Here is a 17,142-nt window from a genome sequence, read left to right as displayed (position 1 = left end):
TGAATTTCTAAATTTTAGGTTTGGTACTAAACTAATAGAACACAATTAAAAAGTAGGGAAGGAGGGAATAACCCCCATATTTCTTGGAAACCAGAACACAACCAGTGCAGCAGCTGTCATGCAGAGAAACCTGCTGGCCCTCCTGGCTCTGAGGTCCCACTCTCCCCACGCGCATGTACGCCCACAGCAGTGAACTTGCCGAACACTCACCTCACACCCTCCCTCTCTCCCTTCCAATTCCATTCTCTGACAGGTACAGGGGGAACAAAGGGTGAAACACAGCCACCACCCCCAGCTTCCTTCCCTGATCATAAGACACCTTACAGACACCTGACAGAGCCAGCAGACAGGGGCCAGAAATGACTTCAGGATATGAGGATCAAAGCTCCTTGGTCCCGTGCCTTGTTGGTGTTACCGGCACAAGTGAGCACAGGGCAGAAGTGAATAGGTTATGTTTTGGGCTCCTGCAGCCAAAAACATTGTTTCAATCCCTAGCAGGAAACTCTTCCCTTAGAGGATGGTTTTTCCCTCTTGAGCTAGAGCACTGCTCTTCTTGTAAAACAGCAATAGTTCAGGGGCGTGAAGTTATTTCAGTTATTAACTTATGTACTTGTAGAAAGTTTCCTCTGCCACCCCAGCAGGAAAGGGGCACTTTGGAGGAGGGAGGATGGCTTCTGTCAGTGGGGAGGAGGGCAGGCGTGGGCAGGCCGCCCTAGGGATAACAGGACACTGGGCACTGGGAGATGAGGTGCTGGGCCTGCCCACTTCACTGCTTGCTCCGGGCTGTTCGACTCACAACAGGCACCAGAAAATCCGAGATAAAGCCCTGCGAGAGCGCTAATCTTGCATCAGCTGACTCCCTTCCCAGGCCCTCTCCAGGTGCTTGCTGAACTCTTGTTCTCTTACACCAGCTGTAGCTGCCACCCAGCAGCCCCCCTTGGCTGACCCCCATTGCCTACTCCTCCTCAGCAAGCTGTTTGGGGGCCCTCAGTCTAGTTGGCAGCCCCGGCAGGACAATGTATGCCTTTCCTAGGATCTCTGGAGTAGTGTCTGTAGTCGTGGGAGCAAAGCTCTTATTCACCTGAGTTCTTTTTTTTTTTTAATTTTTATTTTATATTGGAGCAGAGTCGATTAACAGTGTTGTGTTATTTTCAGGTGTAGAGCAAAGTGATTCAGTTATACGTATCCATGTACCTATTCTTTTTCAAATCTCTTCCCATTTAGGTTATTACAGAATATTGAGCAGAGTTCCCTGGGCTATACAGTAGGTCCCTGTTGTTTACCTATTTTAAATACAGCAGTGTTTACGTGTCAATCCCAAACTCCCAACCTATCCCTCCCTCCCATCCTTCCCCCCTGGTAACCGTAAGTTCATTCTCTTAGTCTCTGAGTCTGTTTCTGTTTTGTAAATAAGTTCATCTGTGTCATTTTTTTGTTTTGCAGATTCTGCATAAAAGAAATGTCGTATGATATTTGTCTTTCTCTGTCTGACTTACTTCACTTAGTACAATAATCACCTGAGTTCTTGAGGCAGGAGACTCCGGACCTTGCCTTCTATCCACATAGTTTGCTGGGGGGTCTTTGTGGCCTGAGCAACCAGGACCTTCTGTGTCATTGAATGCCGCAGCCAGGCCTGCTGCCACTTGCGAGTCATTTGGACACTATGTGGGGGTGATATTAAAAATATTTAATGAGACTATCAAGGCGCTGCCCATACCGTGCACGCCGGCAGAATATGAGCCCTGGTTCAGCTGCAGGGCACCCAGGAGGGCACTGGTCATTGTCACCACTGCACAGAGGTTTCCAGCCCCTTCCTCTCCCCCTCTTCACTGACCTTGATACTAAGCCCTAGGACTTCCTCTGGTACCTCCGGCATCTACTTCATTAAAACTGACTCCTGCTGGCTCTGAACAGAGCCCTCTCCCCCTGTTTAAGGTCAGCATATGAGGGAATGATTTTCCAGTTGCCCGGTCACCATTTTCACCCTAAGGTAGGCTACAATCATGCAGATAAAGAACTTACCTATGTGGGCAAAAAATCACCCAGGACAACCTACAGCAGGAGGGGATGGAGTGATGACTTGATAAAGGCATTGAGGCCTGTTAACGCAGCTCAAGCAAGAATACCAACATGTCACAGTATATTGACACAGATGTGGAGAGTGGTCCAGCCCACTGACCACGAGGCAACTTCTGGTCTCCAGGGGACATACTAAACACACACACACACACACACGCACACACACACACACACACATGTACGTACGTACGTACGTTTCTGAATCTCAGAGTCCCAGGAGCCAGCATTCAGAGGCCAGTTCCCTCCTGTCCCACTATTCGTCTGCCTCCCTCACTGAGCTTTCAGCAAAACTTCTGCTTCCCAGCCAAGACACACAAGAAGGAAATTCCACTCTAAAGTTAGGCGGTGCAGAGATGCCACAAACCACAGAGAAATGCGAAGGAGTAAACAGCACCAGCTGGATCTTAAACTTAATCTTGCCTTTTTAAATTTAGGAGAGTTTACGTGGGCAGCCACAGGACAGGCTGATACAGTGAATGTGTCCCATGCCTTCAAAACCTACCCACGTCTAGGAAGATATCTGGGGATGCTCAAGTAATTGGGGTTTCTAGAATTGTTTTGACCACCTCAGAGCACAGAATATGGTTTTTCTAGGGGCTTCTGAGAAGAGGCTGGGCGGCGGAAGATTGAGCTCAATTTTTAACTTATCAATCTCAGCCCATTTTTCTAGCTATCGATGGGCTCCAGCGCCCACCGCCCCCCACCCCCGACCCCCACCAGATGCTTCTTGATCTCTTTCCAGGCAGAGAGAACGGGCTGTCTGATGTCAGGACACCCCACGTCCAGATCTGGTAGAACATTACCACAAGGGCAAAGGGAGGGCCGTTTGGAGCAGGGATTCTGTGTAAGCGACTGAGACCTGGTCGTCTGCTCTTAAAGAAAGACATAGGGATGAAGAGACCAAGTGCCTCGGGCACTTCCCATACACCACTTTTTTAAGCCATTCAATCCTGAGAGGCGTCCTTATCCCTCTTACTGATGAGGGAACAAAGGCTTAGGGGAATTAAGCACTGTGCTCAAGGTCAAAGCAGCTCAAAGCCACCTTGCTGTTCAAGTTCAGGCCCATCCCCTTCCAGGTCTGCTCTGGCAAGGCCCTAATACATGTTATGAGCTCACAGCTGAGGTCAGCACAGTGAGCGGTTACTGGTGGAGCTTCCACCGACCTTCGGTTCAGTCGCAGCTCTGAGGCCACAGTGATGGGTTTGCTCCTGCCACTGTCAATGAGCTGCCCGGTGCCGGGCCTTCTTAGCCTGCCTTGTCTCCGAAACAGATGCTGCTGGGCATAAGGTAGGAATGGGTCATCCCCTACAGATGGAGTAAAAAACCCTCAAAAGGTGAAACCCTTAGGATGCAGGAATACCATTCTGCCATGTTTTGTGAAAATCATCTTTAAAAAAAAAAATCAAGTAATATACTGCCCAGCCCCTACTGAGCTGGCTTTGGGAACTCATCAAACAACCTCAGGCCCTGTGCCTCTACTCACACTTTCTTCCCCTTATGAAATCTTTCCAACTATCTCCTGGGAACCACCATCCACAGCTCCAATGACTTCCTCCGCTGCTCTCAACAGAATTCATACACCTGTTGTGGCACTTTCCTCACTGCTTCCAGTGGCCTCTGTGCGCTCTGTCCCCCCAGCAGATGGAGACTTCTGTGGGAGCAGTCTGAGCTTTAATCCTACTCCTCCAAGGCAGAGCATCTAACCCCACGGCTGCCTGCGGATGCCCTCTGGTGGCTCTTCAGGGTAATGACAACACAAAGGTACCCGGAAGAGTACAGGGTAGGCTCTTTATTGGGTGGTTATTGCTGTACGACAGGGGTCAGATGAGACACAAGCAGCGTCAGCCCCAGGAATGTGGCTCTCCTCTTCCAGTGGGTGTGTTTCTTCAGAAAATCCCACGAGGCTGGGACAAGTGAGCCCAAGGTTAGAAGTGGAACTGGAAAGCCTCGGTCGCGTGCTGCTTCCAGGGCTCCAGGCTGGGCAGCAGGGAGGAGATGCCCATGACGTGCCAGGTCTCCCCATCTGACACCATCGAGGTCTGGTAGGACAGCAGCTGCACCTCCGACTCTGCCAGGAGGCCTGGAAGGAGAAGAAACCCCTGGTTGGCACAGGGCTGGGGGGAAGGAGAAGCAAGAGGCTGGGAGCAGGCTCACAAGCCTTGAGTTCCCAAGATCAATGTTGCAACGGGGGTGATGGTCTCAGAATCAAAGCACTGAGACAGGGAACAAAGGGCTCTGCCCAGGTCCCTCACTATTCTGCAGGCTTTAGGAACACCCTGGCTATCAGGCAAGGCAGGGGAGGGAAGATCAACCACAAAGAGCCAGAGCTGGACCTGCCGGCTGCCAGTTTTATCCAGACCATCAGCAAAGGGGAAAAGCAGGGGAAAGTTCCCCTGGGCAGCTGGCAACGATAGTGAAATTAGGCCCTTGGAGGCCTGTGGACACAGTCTCTGCCATACTTGGAAGTGCTCCAGAACTCCCAGGAGCCCGAGCGCCAGGGGACAGGAGCAGATCCAAGATGCCCACGACATCTGGAGGGGATGCCCTGACATGCTTTGTTGGATCAGGCTGGCCACCACCGGGCCTGCGGTCAGAAGGAAACCTGCAACTTAATTCTGAGCTCCTGGGATACAGCTCTACAGGCAGTTCTCAACTGTGTCCTTGCTGTGGTGAGCACCTGCCTATCAATAGGGGCTCTGGGGCCCTAGCCCTGACGCACCACTCGACGACCTTAGATAAGGCACTTAACCTCAGAACTCCATACCGGCTCCCCAAATGTCCTGGAACCTGCTGCAGATCCAGTGATGCCGGCAGGCATGGGGAGGGGCCGAAGGAGGCAAATGTCCACGGAGCCCAGTCCCAGGACAGAGCCCTCAACACACACCCACCGCTGCCTCAAGGGCACCGGCTGGCCCGACAGGTCCCTCCTCACCAATCATGGTCGGCAGCATCGCAGGGTTGGAGGGGTGAGTCCTGAACATGAGCAGCGGCAGGCCCCGGTGGAGAGGCACCTCTGGTCTGAAGACAGCTCCGTTGAGTGCCTGCAGCACAGGCGTGGTGCCCTGGACCCAGCCCACGGCCTGGTAGGGGGCACCTGCCAGGGCCACAGTCAGGAGGCATTTCCCGCAGCCCTGCTCCCCTGGTGCAGCAGGGCTGTGGGAAGTGGTTACCTGCAGAGAGAAGGCAAAAAGGCACAGTGACGCCCATCCCCTCCCTAGGCCTAATCGCCAATTTATAGGGCTTCAGTGCTGCGGCCACGCCACGCTCAGCAATTCAGGGCTGGGGGGGGGAGAGGGCAGATGGGGAAGCCACGAGGGGCGGCAGAGGCTAAGAGGATGTGTGGCGAGCTCCCGGAGTCTGCAGACTAACCAGGAACCCGGGTGCCGTGGTAAAGGGGCACTGGTTGGAGAATCGGGGCCGAGCACGCCGGGCTATCTCCCAGCTCCCAGCCGGGCTCCTCGATTTCCTCAGCTGTGAAGTGGGGCTACTGCTGCCCCTCCCACTCACAGAGCACTTATACACAAAGCACTTTCACGAGTATTAGTTCACTCGTAGCGATGCTCGGGGCCGGTGGTATCTGCACTCTGCAAGTGAAGAGATCACAGCTACTTCTCACAGGCAGACACTGTCACCTGCAGGACTGGCGCCCAGGGCTCCCGCTCGGGGAGCAGAGCTGCAAGGTGCTCTGAACGCAGGCGAGAAAAGCAGTGCTGACCCGGGATGGAGGGGATGGAGAGGAGGGGAGGGGAGGGGAGGGGTGCGCACATCGAGGCCGGACTCTTTCACCAGCAGCTTGGCATTCACCAGGTTCACCTCCACCTGACGGGAAGCATCCTTCAGGAGGCCAACGATGACGGCGGGGGTCAGGCAGTTCCCAGAGTTCTTCAGGGACAATCCTGGGGACCCAGAGAAGCCACCGTAAGGCCACTGTGTGTAGAACAACAAGGGGGTGGGCAGCACATCACTGGCCCCGAGCTCTGGGTCACGGCTCCTCACTGACCTGGGGGCCCAACTCCAGCCTGCCAGGCGGTTCTGCTTTCCTCTGCAGGCAGAGAGGTGGCCGGGGCGGGGGACACACGGGGGGGTCCAGGCCAGGACACCGGGGATGCTCTACACCAGTTTAAGAAGCTCTTCTCCAGAACCCGGCCTAACTCTGCTGCCCCGCACACCTGCCCCTGGCCTGTCCGCCCTGGCCTGCCTGTCCTTCCCCAAAGGGACACTTGAAGAATATCCTACCCTCATCCCTACCCGGCACTCAGGCCCTTGCCAGCCTCGGGAAATGGAAGCAGGAAGGGGCGACTAAAGCAGCTGGGCCCACTCCCCTGTCTTGTCTCCTTGAGGCCTCGGCACCCCAGCCAGCGAGGCCCCTGGCTCTGCCCCTGCCTGGTACCGGCAATGCTCAGGTTCTACCTGCCTCTGCTCCAGTCTCTCCCCAAGGGAGGGGATGCCCAATGGTCAACGGGCAGGACAAGCCCCTGCAGGGGTCAGGGGACCGGGGCCCTCCCTGGTCTCTCAACCACGCCCGCACAGGGCTGGACCCACTGCACAGGCGGCCAGAGCCTGCAGAGGGGCAGACAGCGGGGACTGCTCCCGTCTCCACTCCCCTGCAGAGCAAATGACCCTGCGGGCATCAGCCTGCCCGAGGGCCCACCTGAGGATGTCAGAGCACAAAATGTCCTCGCCGCCTGCCTCGTCTGACACCCCCGCCCCGGCTTTCACTTCACAGGTGAAGAACTCACAGCTCAGAGAAGGAAAAGTCCCACAGCAGGTAAGCAACAGGGTCAAAACCAGAATAAAATGTTCTGTTGCTTCACCCGGACTCCCTCCACCAATCCTACTGCCTCGCACGTGAAATTCCAAATCTTACGGAGGTCCCTCTTGCACCCCAAACATGCATGTCTTAAAAAGACTGCATCAACGTGATTTACGAAAATTAAGTATATCTCCCAATAACTTTTTGTCCTCATTCTCGTCAGTAGCAAGCAAGCCATACTCAGACCAAACATGAAGCGCGGAGTCACGAGAGCGGGGTCACCTCTGCGTCCCTCACTGGTCTGTGCCTGCAGCAGACACGCCCGGTGGGGTGCCGAGTCCACGCCCCTCTTCCCTCTCCCTCTGCAGAGTTCCCGGCTTACCCTGTGTTACCACCTGAATGGTCCCTTTGGGGGACCCAGCCCAGGCTTGCATCAGTGCCCCAAGAGCTTCTGCCAGACCAATCCAAGGCTTGGTGTGTGGAGAGAAGGCACTGGTGAGGGCCTGGGCGTTTACCTGCAGAGACAGGGGAGCAGGGCAGAGGTCAGGAAGGGATGGGACAGGGCACACCTGCCCAACTCGGCCCCCAAGCAAAGTCTTACTGCTGAGACTCAGCTCCACGTGGAGAGCAGGTGGCACGGGGCCACCCTTGCTTTGGGTGCCTGGGGGGTGATAACCTCCACTAGCCACCAATGAGGTGACAACAATGTGTTCCCACAGCTGAGGAGAGCTATAGAGCCAGAAGAGGGCACAGAAGGCTAAGACCACTTCCAACTGCCAGAAGGGAGTGGGAAGATGGGGAAAAGGACACCTCCCTCTTCTCTGAACATGTGCCAGAGCCCCCAACCCACTCCACCGGAGACTTGTTTCTCCTGTGCTGGGGAAGGAAGATGGGTCTTTGACATAAAACGTATGGGGAGGGCTTCCCTGGTGGCGCAGTGGTGAAGGATCCACCTGCCAACGCAGTGGACACGGGTTCGTGCCCCAGTCCAGGAAGATCCCACATGCCGCGGAGCGGCTGGGCGTGTGAGCCATGGCCGCTGAGCCTGCGCGTCCGGAGCCTGTGCTCCTCAACGGGAGGGGCCACAACAGTGAGAGGCCCGTGTACCGCAAAAAAAAAAAAAAAAAATCACAATTTGTAAGGCTGGATTTATATACTTTTTTTTTTTTTTTTGGTCATGCCGCGCAGCTTGTGGAATCTCAGTTCCCCAACCAGGGATTGAACCCGGGCCATGGCAGTGAAAGCGCAGAATCCTAAACACTAGACCACCAGGGAACTCCCTGGATTCACACACTTCTGATGATCCTATCACTCTTTAAAAGTTGACTCCTGTGAAGTCCACCACAGGCCTGCTAGGCAGTTGAAGAAGGCAGAAGCCACGTAATCTTCTGACGTTGTAAGTCTATGGTCTGGCTGGCTGGACCCCCAGCAGGGGCTTGATAACGAAAACCAGCTTGTTCTGTGTCAAAATGTCTATTCCATCTTGTGGCTCTGAGTTAAGTATCTGGCCACTTATGCTGAGGCAACTTGTAAAGAGAACCATCTAAGAAAGATTCAATTAGAAACCCGGGTTGGGGGCTTCCCTGGTGGCGCAGTGGTTGAGAGTCCACCTGCCGATACAGGGGACACGGGTTCGTGCCCCGGTCTGGGAGGATCCCGCGTGCCGCGGAGCAGCTGGGCCCGTGGGCCATGGCCGCTGAGCCTGCGCGTCTGGAGCCTGTGCTCCGCAACGGGAGAGGCCACAGCAGTGAGAGGCCCACGTACTGCAAAAAAAAAAAAAAAAAGAAAAGAAAAAGAAACCCGGGTTGGATGCAAATCAGGCAGCTCTAAGATGTAATGAAAAGAAAACACGGACGCTTCTATTCCTGTTTTCATAAAGACACAACTGGCAGAGAATTAAAGAAGAGACTTGTGATGACAGAAACAACCAAGGAGGCGGGACCCCCAGCAGACCCTTCTGTGTAAGGGGCATCCTGGTGTGATCGCACCCTGCGGCCGGGTCCCCTTTGATCCTCTCCGAAGGGCACAGAAAGGGCAGTGAGTCCCAGAGCTGCAGGGGGAGAACTGAAGGGCCAGGCCACAGCTGGGGTGTGAAAGCCTGCAGCAGGCAGCAGGAAAGTGCTCAACTGAGAAGCCCCAAAGGCAGGCGTCACGCTTGGTCAGGTGCCTGCACGGGCCAGGGCGGTGCTTCCCCCAGGTCTGCTGAGTAAAAGGAGCGTCTGTCTTCTCTAGAAGATGAGTGGGAGCCTCCAGGAAGAGCCAATGCACTGGGGCACCAACCTGACCCTAATGCTAACCTGTGCCTCACGTCAGAGCAGAACTGGAGAGGACCCGGTAAAGAATGAGGGACAGAGGAGTTTCCCATGTAACAAATATGTCTTTCTTACAAATGCCTACTCTACCCCACCAGCCGTTGTGGCTGGAGAGTTCAATTTGCCTAAGTTTAACAATTTGACTAGGAGATGTGACCTCTTAAGTAAGAAGGGGACATTTTGTGGGCCCATTTGATGGAGCTGGTGTTGAGTCCCCGTCATGAAAAGGCCTGGAATGCCACCACTCCCTGAATAACTCATAAGGGCTGCACCGCTGAGGGCTGTACCCTGCCTTGTGAGTGGACAGAAAAAAGAAAAGCCCAGCCCAGACTGGTGGCAATGGTCACGGTGGCCCAAACCTCGCCTGGGTCCCCACCAGCCTCACGGGGGAGGAATGAACTGCTCAGAAGCCCACGGCATGCAAAAGGAGTGAGAAAGCGTGCCCTGTCTTGAGAAGCCCACAGACACAGCGCAGAGAGAGGGTGCAGACGTGGATGTGGATGTGTCTTTGTTGACCACTGAGCTGTGGCCACTGCCAGGCTGTCCCAGCCTGCCCGTCGCACCTGCGATGGCCGCCCCCGAGGAGCCCTCCTACGGGACAGCAGTAGGCGCCTTTACTTTCTCAGGGTGTAGAGGCCACAGTGGCCTGGGCTCTTAAACCAGGGCTGGCAGGGTTGAACAAAGCATCCTGTGTCTCTCCTGCCGCAGTTCTGTCTTCAGAAGCGAAAATGCCTGTGTTGAGGGTCAGCCAGGAGGGTCAGGGACTACCCCCCAGCCGCGCCCCAACTCTCATTCATTATTGGTTAAATGCTCCAGGCAGAGCCACATGAACTGCAGAGAAGCTTACATCGTTTTGCTTTTGGTGGTGTTTTCTTTTTTGTTGTTTGTCCTCTGAGAACTTAGAATTTAATTAAGAACTAAGATATAAACTCATGAAACGTCAATAATAGGAGAGAATGTGGCTCACTGCAAAAGGGTTGGGATGGAGCTAGAAAGGCCAAGCAAGTCTTCGTGAAGGGGCAGGTGGCGCGCAAGCCCCTTGATGGACAGCTATGCCTTCCTTATTCACCTCCATATCCCCAAAGGGCTCTGACAGTATCTGGTACCCACTGGAGCTTAGGGACCATCTGAGTGACTGAGTGAATGAGACAGGACTTGAAGTATCAGTCAGGTTCAGCTTGGAAGAGGAACACGTACCAGGAAGTGCCCACTGTGAACACAGTCAAGAAACCAGGATTTGGGGGAAAGAAAGGGGGCCAGCTGGCTTGGAGGGTTCCTATGGGGAAGATGGGTGCAGGCTTCTGGGTAGGGCATCCCTGCTCAGGGTCCTAAGAGAGATGGGATGAAAGGCGAGCGCTCGGGGTCACGAGGTGAGAACGCCCTCTCAGGGCTTTCTCCACAGGCCGTCCCCCACCTGCCCCTACCTCGGGCATTCCGCCATCATGCCAGCCACACTCCTTCACTCCCAAGGCCTGTGGAGAACAAAGGAGCCTTTCTCCAGAGGCAGGGCACTGGGAAAAAACACAATCTCAGCAGTGAGCCTACAATATAAACAAGCTGAGCTGGCTCCTTGCTGCCGGGCCTCAGCTCTCAAGGCTAAGCAGGGGCAGCTCCTGCCACCCCACCCAGCGCGCTGGCTCAAGTACAGTCCCTTATCTTGGGCTCCCAGGGCTGAATCTGGTCCCAGCGACAACACGCCCTTCTGCAACTCCTCCCTCTGACCTCCGGGCCCAGCCCCACATGGCGTACTTACTACTCCTGCCAGAGATTTCCCCTTCACCATGTCCACGAACTGGACGGCAATTTCCTCCCCGCAGCGGCTCTGGGCCTCCTTGGTACTGGCGCCCAGGTGGGGGCAGCTGATGACGTTCTCGTGGTCCACCAAGGCCCGGTCCCGGGGTGGCTCCTGCCCAGAAAGAGACACCTCTGGGTGGGCTGCTTCAGACGGCCCCAGGGAGTTGGAGGGGAAGAGGGCAGGGGTGATGCTGCCTCCTACTTCCGTTTTGTCTGGGTGGTCACTGGACTCAATAATAACCGTCTTCCTCATGAATGTTCCATCACAGCAGAGTAGACAGAGCTGTAGACCGGATTCCAATCTCAGCTCCACCACTTACTACCTATGTGCCTTTGGGCAAAATCTCCATCTCTCTGAGCCTCAGTTTCCCTGTCTATAAAATGGGTTACTACTACCTACCTCCTAACACTATTATGGAGATTATGCAGTAATAAAGGAGGTTCTCAACCAGTGGTAGCTGGTATAGCTGATATTGGTTTTTCCCCTCTAGCCCCTGCCCCGAGTCCAGTCCACCCCTCAGCACTTCCTGTCAGCTCTTAGCACAGAGGCAGGCTCTTTGAGGGCATTCCACACGGGTGTTGCATCCTGGCTCTCACCAGGACAGGCGGCCCACCTGGCCACCCCTACCCCACCCTCCAGTGCCCCTGCCACCCCTTCTGCTCACCGGGCACAATATAGGGGCCTTGGACCTGTTACTTAGGCCTCCTCTCTTCTGCATTCTCCCCAGGACTCTATCGGCTCCCACGGGATTTGGCCACATAGGTCTGTGAGTGCCGGCCGCAGAGTAGGAAGTGTCATGGGGAGGCCAAAGAGAGCGGGGGGAGGTGCCGTGTTAGGGAGACGGCGATATAAACAAGAGCCAGGCACACCCTTGCCTTCAAGGAGCTGACGATGTAGCTGAGAGAGATGGCCAGGACCACAAACCCAACGCATGCTGTGCCCTGGGCAGGGAACAGACACTGAGTGCTACGGGGCATCAGAGGGCCAGGGTCTTGCCAAGGCCACAAAGCTGGTAACCAGCAAACCCCCGCTGCCTAATCCAAAGCCCGTGCTTTCTCCCCGATCTCTGACGCTGAGGTGGGATTTTTAAGAGAGGTGGACAGGATTCGAGTGGAAATGCTATCGGGTGTGAGGGCAGGATGGGGGCAGTGGGTGAGCAGATGCTATATCTCTGCTCCTGCACAGAGACCTAGGGACAGCAGCCTCTGGGACCAGGGGAACACGTCTAACCAGTATCCTCGGCTTCCTTCCCTCTGCGGGAAGAGAGGAAGGGAAAGGAAAGCCAACATACACTGGGTGGAATGTCTTCTTGGTAGTGGGATTCATTTCACCAGAGATCTGTATCAATACCTTAAACCCCTCTCTGCCTGCCCCAAATCCTCCGCCTCAGAACTGATCTGCTGCTCTGTCTTCCTCTGAACTTATCAACAGGGTAGCCGTCCAGGAGCCCAAGCCCAGGAATGCATCCTATATAAACTCTGAGTTTTGCAGAAGACAGCTCGGCTGCCTCTGTACCAGGCTCTGCACTGGGCTCCTCAAACCACAGATGTGTTACTTTTGGCGACACAATTTCTCCCACTAGAGACAGGAAGCTCAAGGTCTTTGCACAGCTGGGCTTGCAGCCCAAGTCCCTCTGATCTGGTCTCCCCTCTCCACCAGCACTGAGCAGGGACTCACCTCTGTGAAAACGTCCAGCGCGGCTCCAGCACACTGACCCGACTGCAGGGCCCGGAGCAGGGCGCCTTCGTCCACAATCCCTCCGCGAGCGCAGTTCACCACACGCACCCCCTTCTTGCACTGGGCAAAGGTGCTGTCGTTCAGCAGGCCTGGAACGGAGGGAGGAGCTTTCCTGCGGCACTGGTGTGGGGATCCCCGTGCTCTCCCCACTGCACTGGCAACCGCAGCGGCTCCAAAGGCCCTCTCTCCTTCCCACCAGCTCTTCCCCACACACCTCCTTTCTGGGGGACCACGGTCTTTCTGGTCTCACTGCTCCCTTCTCAGATGCTCTGGGGCAGGAGTCCTTGTCATGGATTTGGACCAGACTCAGTTTAGAAACATCCCAAATATCCCCGAGACATTAGTGCTGCCGGCAGTGGTCCCAGGAAGTACTCATGGAGTCACTGGTCCTACATGTTGACCCAGCCCACCCAGACCCTGTGCATTTCTACCTAACTCACCCCTCCTCGGTCTGATGCAAGGCCATGTAACAAAACATCACCGTGCTCCATGCTCACAGGATCTGAATGGGCCACCGCCACAGCTGGTCCCCAGCATAGGCGGAAAGGCCAGATTAAGGGCCCATCCTTATCTGGTCTGTGGCTTCTGTGACCAACCCACAAGGTAGGGGCACACCTACCTGTGGTGGAAGGCAGGAGAGGTGTGTGCACAGTGATAAAGTCACAGAGAGGCCAGATCTCCTCCAAGGGCACCTGCTGCACACCGAAGGAGGCCGAGACCTCTGGCGAAATGATGGGGTCATACCCTATGGTCTGGGGAAGTCAGAGAGGGAGAGTAAGTGTCACTGTTCATTATTAGCACTGGTATTATTAGTCACAGCAGCCTGTGACTAATGGAGCACTGACCCTATGCCCCGCACCACCGTTAAGCCTTCCCCAACACCTGTCTACCTCTCATGACAATACAACTGGGTTGGCACTATTCTTCTTCCTTCATTAGAGCTGAAGGAAGTGGAGCTTACACACTGGAGGGGGCGGCGCCAGAGTTCAAAGGCAGGTTCACCCACCTCCAAGCGCTGAACCACGAACGGGTAGGGGAACAACCGGTGCACGGTTGGACCAGGGGAGCTCAGACGCCCTTGGAAAGTGGGGAGCCCACGTGAGGCGGGACGATCCTGCGGGAAGCGGTGACGCGGTCGGAGGGCATGAGGGAAATGGGGGAGAAGCTGGCTGCAGCCGGAGGCCCAACAGGCCAGGAGACAGAGGCAGGTGCACCGCCCACTTCAACAGAGCGAGGAAGAGATGAGGGAGGAGGACAGTGGTGGTGCTGAGCGGGTTACCAAGGAGACAGGACTCGCCACTGGGGAAGACGGTGAAACACCAGTGCTGACACCAGCGGGGAGAGTACGGTCCCCTCTCTTGAAGTTTCTTTTAACAAGACTTAAAGTGCATCTCGTTTTGGAAGGCATAACTTGGTGACTAATCGCGCAGAGAGGTATAAATGACTAACGACAAATCCTTTCAACAAGGCAGGTTGAACTGGGATGGGGAAGGACATCAAGAGAGGGAAAGTGAGACATAAAGGCACCGTGGGTGGGGAGGACCCAGAAAGAAGCCTGGTCTGGGCTGGCTGGGGAGGGGGTGGGCCCCCAAAGCAGAGGGACCGCCCTGAGGCTGCGGAGAAGGAGGGAAGTTTGACGCCTGGGAGATGGGGACAGACAAGAAACTCAGGGGTGTAAACTTCATCAACCCTATGAAATCAGCTAAAGGTCATCACATATTGATGGGAAGAGGGAAAGGTGGAGAAGACAAAGCTCAGGAGAAGGAAGAAAGGACACAGACTCATAGCGGATAATGGCAAACATCTCTAGCATTCACTATGTGTCTCAAACCTCCTTAGGTACTATTATTTCCCTGTTTCACATATGAGGAAACTAAGGTGGAGGTTAAATGATTTAGCCAAGGTCCTAAGAGTAGCAAGTGGTAGAGCTGGGACACAAGTATTCTGACTCCAGGGCCTGCACTCCTAATGCCTACCCTGTAATCAGGGGTGGAGTGAGCAGCCCACAGTCCCACCTGAGAAAACAGGAGTAGAATGAGATGGAAACATCTCTCCCACATCAGAAAGAATCTTGGGTGTCAGCCACACCCCTCTCAGCAGGGACAATGCTTTAAAGGTTGCCAAGGCAGCACAAGCAGCAGGGATGCATATGCCACCAGGCGAGAAGCATCCACCTCTTGCAACAGAAAAGACCTACCCACTTTCTGCCTGGTCTGCCCAGGAAGCCTTCCCAGGGCTCTCTCCATGGGCTTGGTCCATGTCTCAAAGGCATGGATGTCCTCAAGAAGGCCGGACAGCCAACTGAGCTGGGCAGGCTGGCAGGACCCAGGATACGGCCTCTGAACCAGTGAACCAGGAGCCGGACCTGAGTCCTGCCTCAGTCACTGTCGACTGTGTGTCAAGGTGCAAGTCAGTGCCTCCAGACCTGGGTCCTCAACTCTACGTAAAGAAGCAGGTGGATGATTTCAAAGTCACCCCTGCTCTGACTTCCAACAATTCAACATTCCATGAAAAGAAAGCTCCCTTAGCCCTGAGAAAATGTTGAGTTGGCCCAGGATTAAACAAAAACAAAGAAAGAACTTCAACAGTGGTCATCTCTAGGTGGTAGGATTAATTTTTCTCTTTTATGCTTTCCTACGCTCGTTTAACTTTCCCCCACGGATCATGAATTTATTTTGAAATTAGGGAAATATACAAGTTATTTTAGAAAATAACGGCACAGAAGATTGCTATATCAAGTCAGCACTCCCAGAGAAGAAACTGAAAACGGTTATGAACAAGGTGTCACTTTGGGGTCACGTTTTTCATCATCAGCCTTGTGGGACAACAAACGCCGGGTGGGTCCCACTCCGACCTCCGGCAGAGGTTTAGGAGAAAGAGGTTGCCTCCCAGACGCCCTACCGGATCGTGAGCTCGGGACCGCCCGAGCCCCACGTGGCCATTCCCCCAGATGTAACCTCCTCGTTTCTCTTGGGGAGAATGAAACGCCCAGGGGAGGGGAGAGGATCCTGCCCTTGTCCTCACAAGTCGTCTTTGTCCGTGGGCTCTGAGGCTGGTTGGAACAACGGCCCCGTTCATTTCTAAGCCAGATGTACTTTTCCTCATGTGGAGCGGGAAGAGGGTAGGGACACCAACGGAGGTCACACAGCCAAGCCCGATGGAGGGGGTTCACACAACTCTATTGGCTCTGGGCTCCTAGGAGCCAAGAAGCAGCACGGGGCTGCCAGGAGGAAGGGTCTTGCAGGCCAAGCCTGGCCCAGTGCCCCCGCTGCAGCTGCCTGGGTCTAAAGGGAAGTGGACGGCGTGGGGTGGGGGGAAGAGGAGGGATAAGCGTCTGCCGCAGCGGTCAGCAGGCCCCGACTCAGCTTTCTTTCACAGAGAAACAGTACCTCGTTCATCTGCAGACAACCGCAGGGAAGAATTCTACCCTGTTCTCATTTGTCACTCAAAATACCCAGGGCGGACAGGAGCTGAGCTCAACTAAGGGCTGGGGTTCTTATATCAGGGGACCACGTTGCCAGAGATAAAACGGGTGATAGCAGGCCCGGGAGACCAATCCCGAGGCACGTCCTAATGTATCCTGGCTAGGTCAGATGTCCTCACGTGCGGAAATCAGGACACTCGCGGTTACACACATCTATGTTTCCTAGAGAGGAGCCTTGGGGAGCTGCGCAAAGGGATGCCCCACCTCACCCTGTCCCAGGACTCCTGATGTTGGGGCGGCAGAGGAACCCTAGGTTTTCAAGCGGAGCTCCCGGGTGACGTCCTAGCTGCCGTCCTAGAAGGCAGCCTTGGGAGGCTGAGCACGCTGCTTCCGGTCCCCTGGCTGACCGTGGACGGAGGAGAGCAAGAAGGCCTTCAAGGTAAAGGGATTCCAACAGGGGAGCCTAACAGTCATGCCCCCTCTCTACCCCAGAGCCAATCTTCGGGCTTAGCGTTGGTGCTCTCCCCCAACACGATGAAACCTTACACAGAAACTCCGGATAAAACCAGATCAATTCAAAGGTGCAGAGGTGAAGGCCCAGAGCCCCACCACCTGCTCTCTTTCTGCGCCCATGCCTCAAGTCCTTATTCTATATCGGAAAATATTTGAACATCACTGCTCTAGGGCAGTAGGAATTCCAGGTACCAGACTGAGATGGCAGCCGCCTGTCCCGCAAATGGCTGAGCACAGGGACACGGGGCAGGGACTGATTAACGAGCAGGGATCAGGAATAAAGACGGCGGCGGTGGAGTGGGGCAAAAAGCACCAGACTGGAACTCAGGAGGCCCAGAGTCTGAGCTGGACTCCACCCCTTACTCGTCCTATTATCTTGAGCGTATCACATAAGCTCCCTGGGCCTCAGTTTCCTTATCTGTAAAACTGGGTTAATAATATTGACCCCAGAGGGTCATTGCAAACACAGTATCTAACACAGCAGAGCTCAGTCAATATTAGCAGGACCTGAAAGAATCGGGGACAACTG

The 17,142-nt window shown here is 54.9% G+C and overlaps 1 protein-coding gene across 1 annotated transcript in view; it reads right to left on the bottom strand.

Annotated features, from left to right (window-relative positions):
* Positions 1–3,860: 3,860 nt before the first annotated feature.
* PHGDH (phosphoglycerate dehydrogenase) overlaps positions 3,861–17,142 on the bottom strand; it is a 31,042-nt gene continuing 17,760 nt past the window's right edge. The window contains exons 6-12 of the mRNA XM_060007110.1: positions 13,296–13,428; positions 12,617–12,765; positions 10,898–11,050; positions 7,215–7,347; positions 5,845–5,975; positions 5,012–5,249; positions 3,861–4,159 (exon numbers count right to left, since the gene is read on the bottom strand). Of these exons, the coding sequence (XP_059863093.1) occupies positions 4,005–4,159; positions 5,012–5,249; positions 5,845–5,975; positions 7,215–7,347; positions 10,898–11,050; positions 12,617–12,765; positions 13,296–13,428 (1,092 nt within the window). The 3' untranslated portion in view covers positions 3,861–4,004. The remainder of the gene's footprint in view (positions 4,160–5,011; positions 5,250–5,844; positions 5,976–7,214; positions 7,348–10,897; positions 11,051–12,616; positions 12,766–13,295; positions 13,429–17,142) is intronic.

Source organism: Delphinus delphis, chromosome 1, assembly GCF_949987515.2.
Source record: "Delphinus delphis chromosome 1, mDelDel1.2, whole genome shotgun sequence".
Lineage (NCBI taxonomy): Eukaryota > Metazoa > Chordata > Mammalia > Artiodactyla > Delphinidae > Delphinus > Delphinus delphis.
The sequence above is the reverse complement of the archived record's forward strand: the minus strand, read 5'-3'. Positions and strand labels throughout refer to the sequence as shown.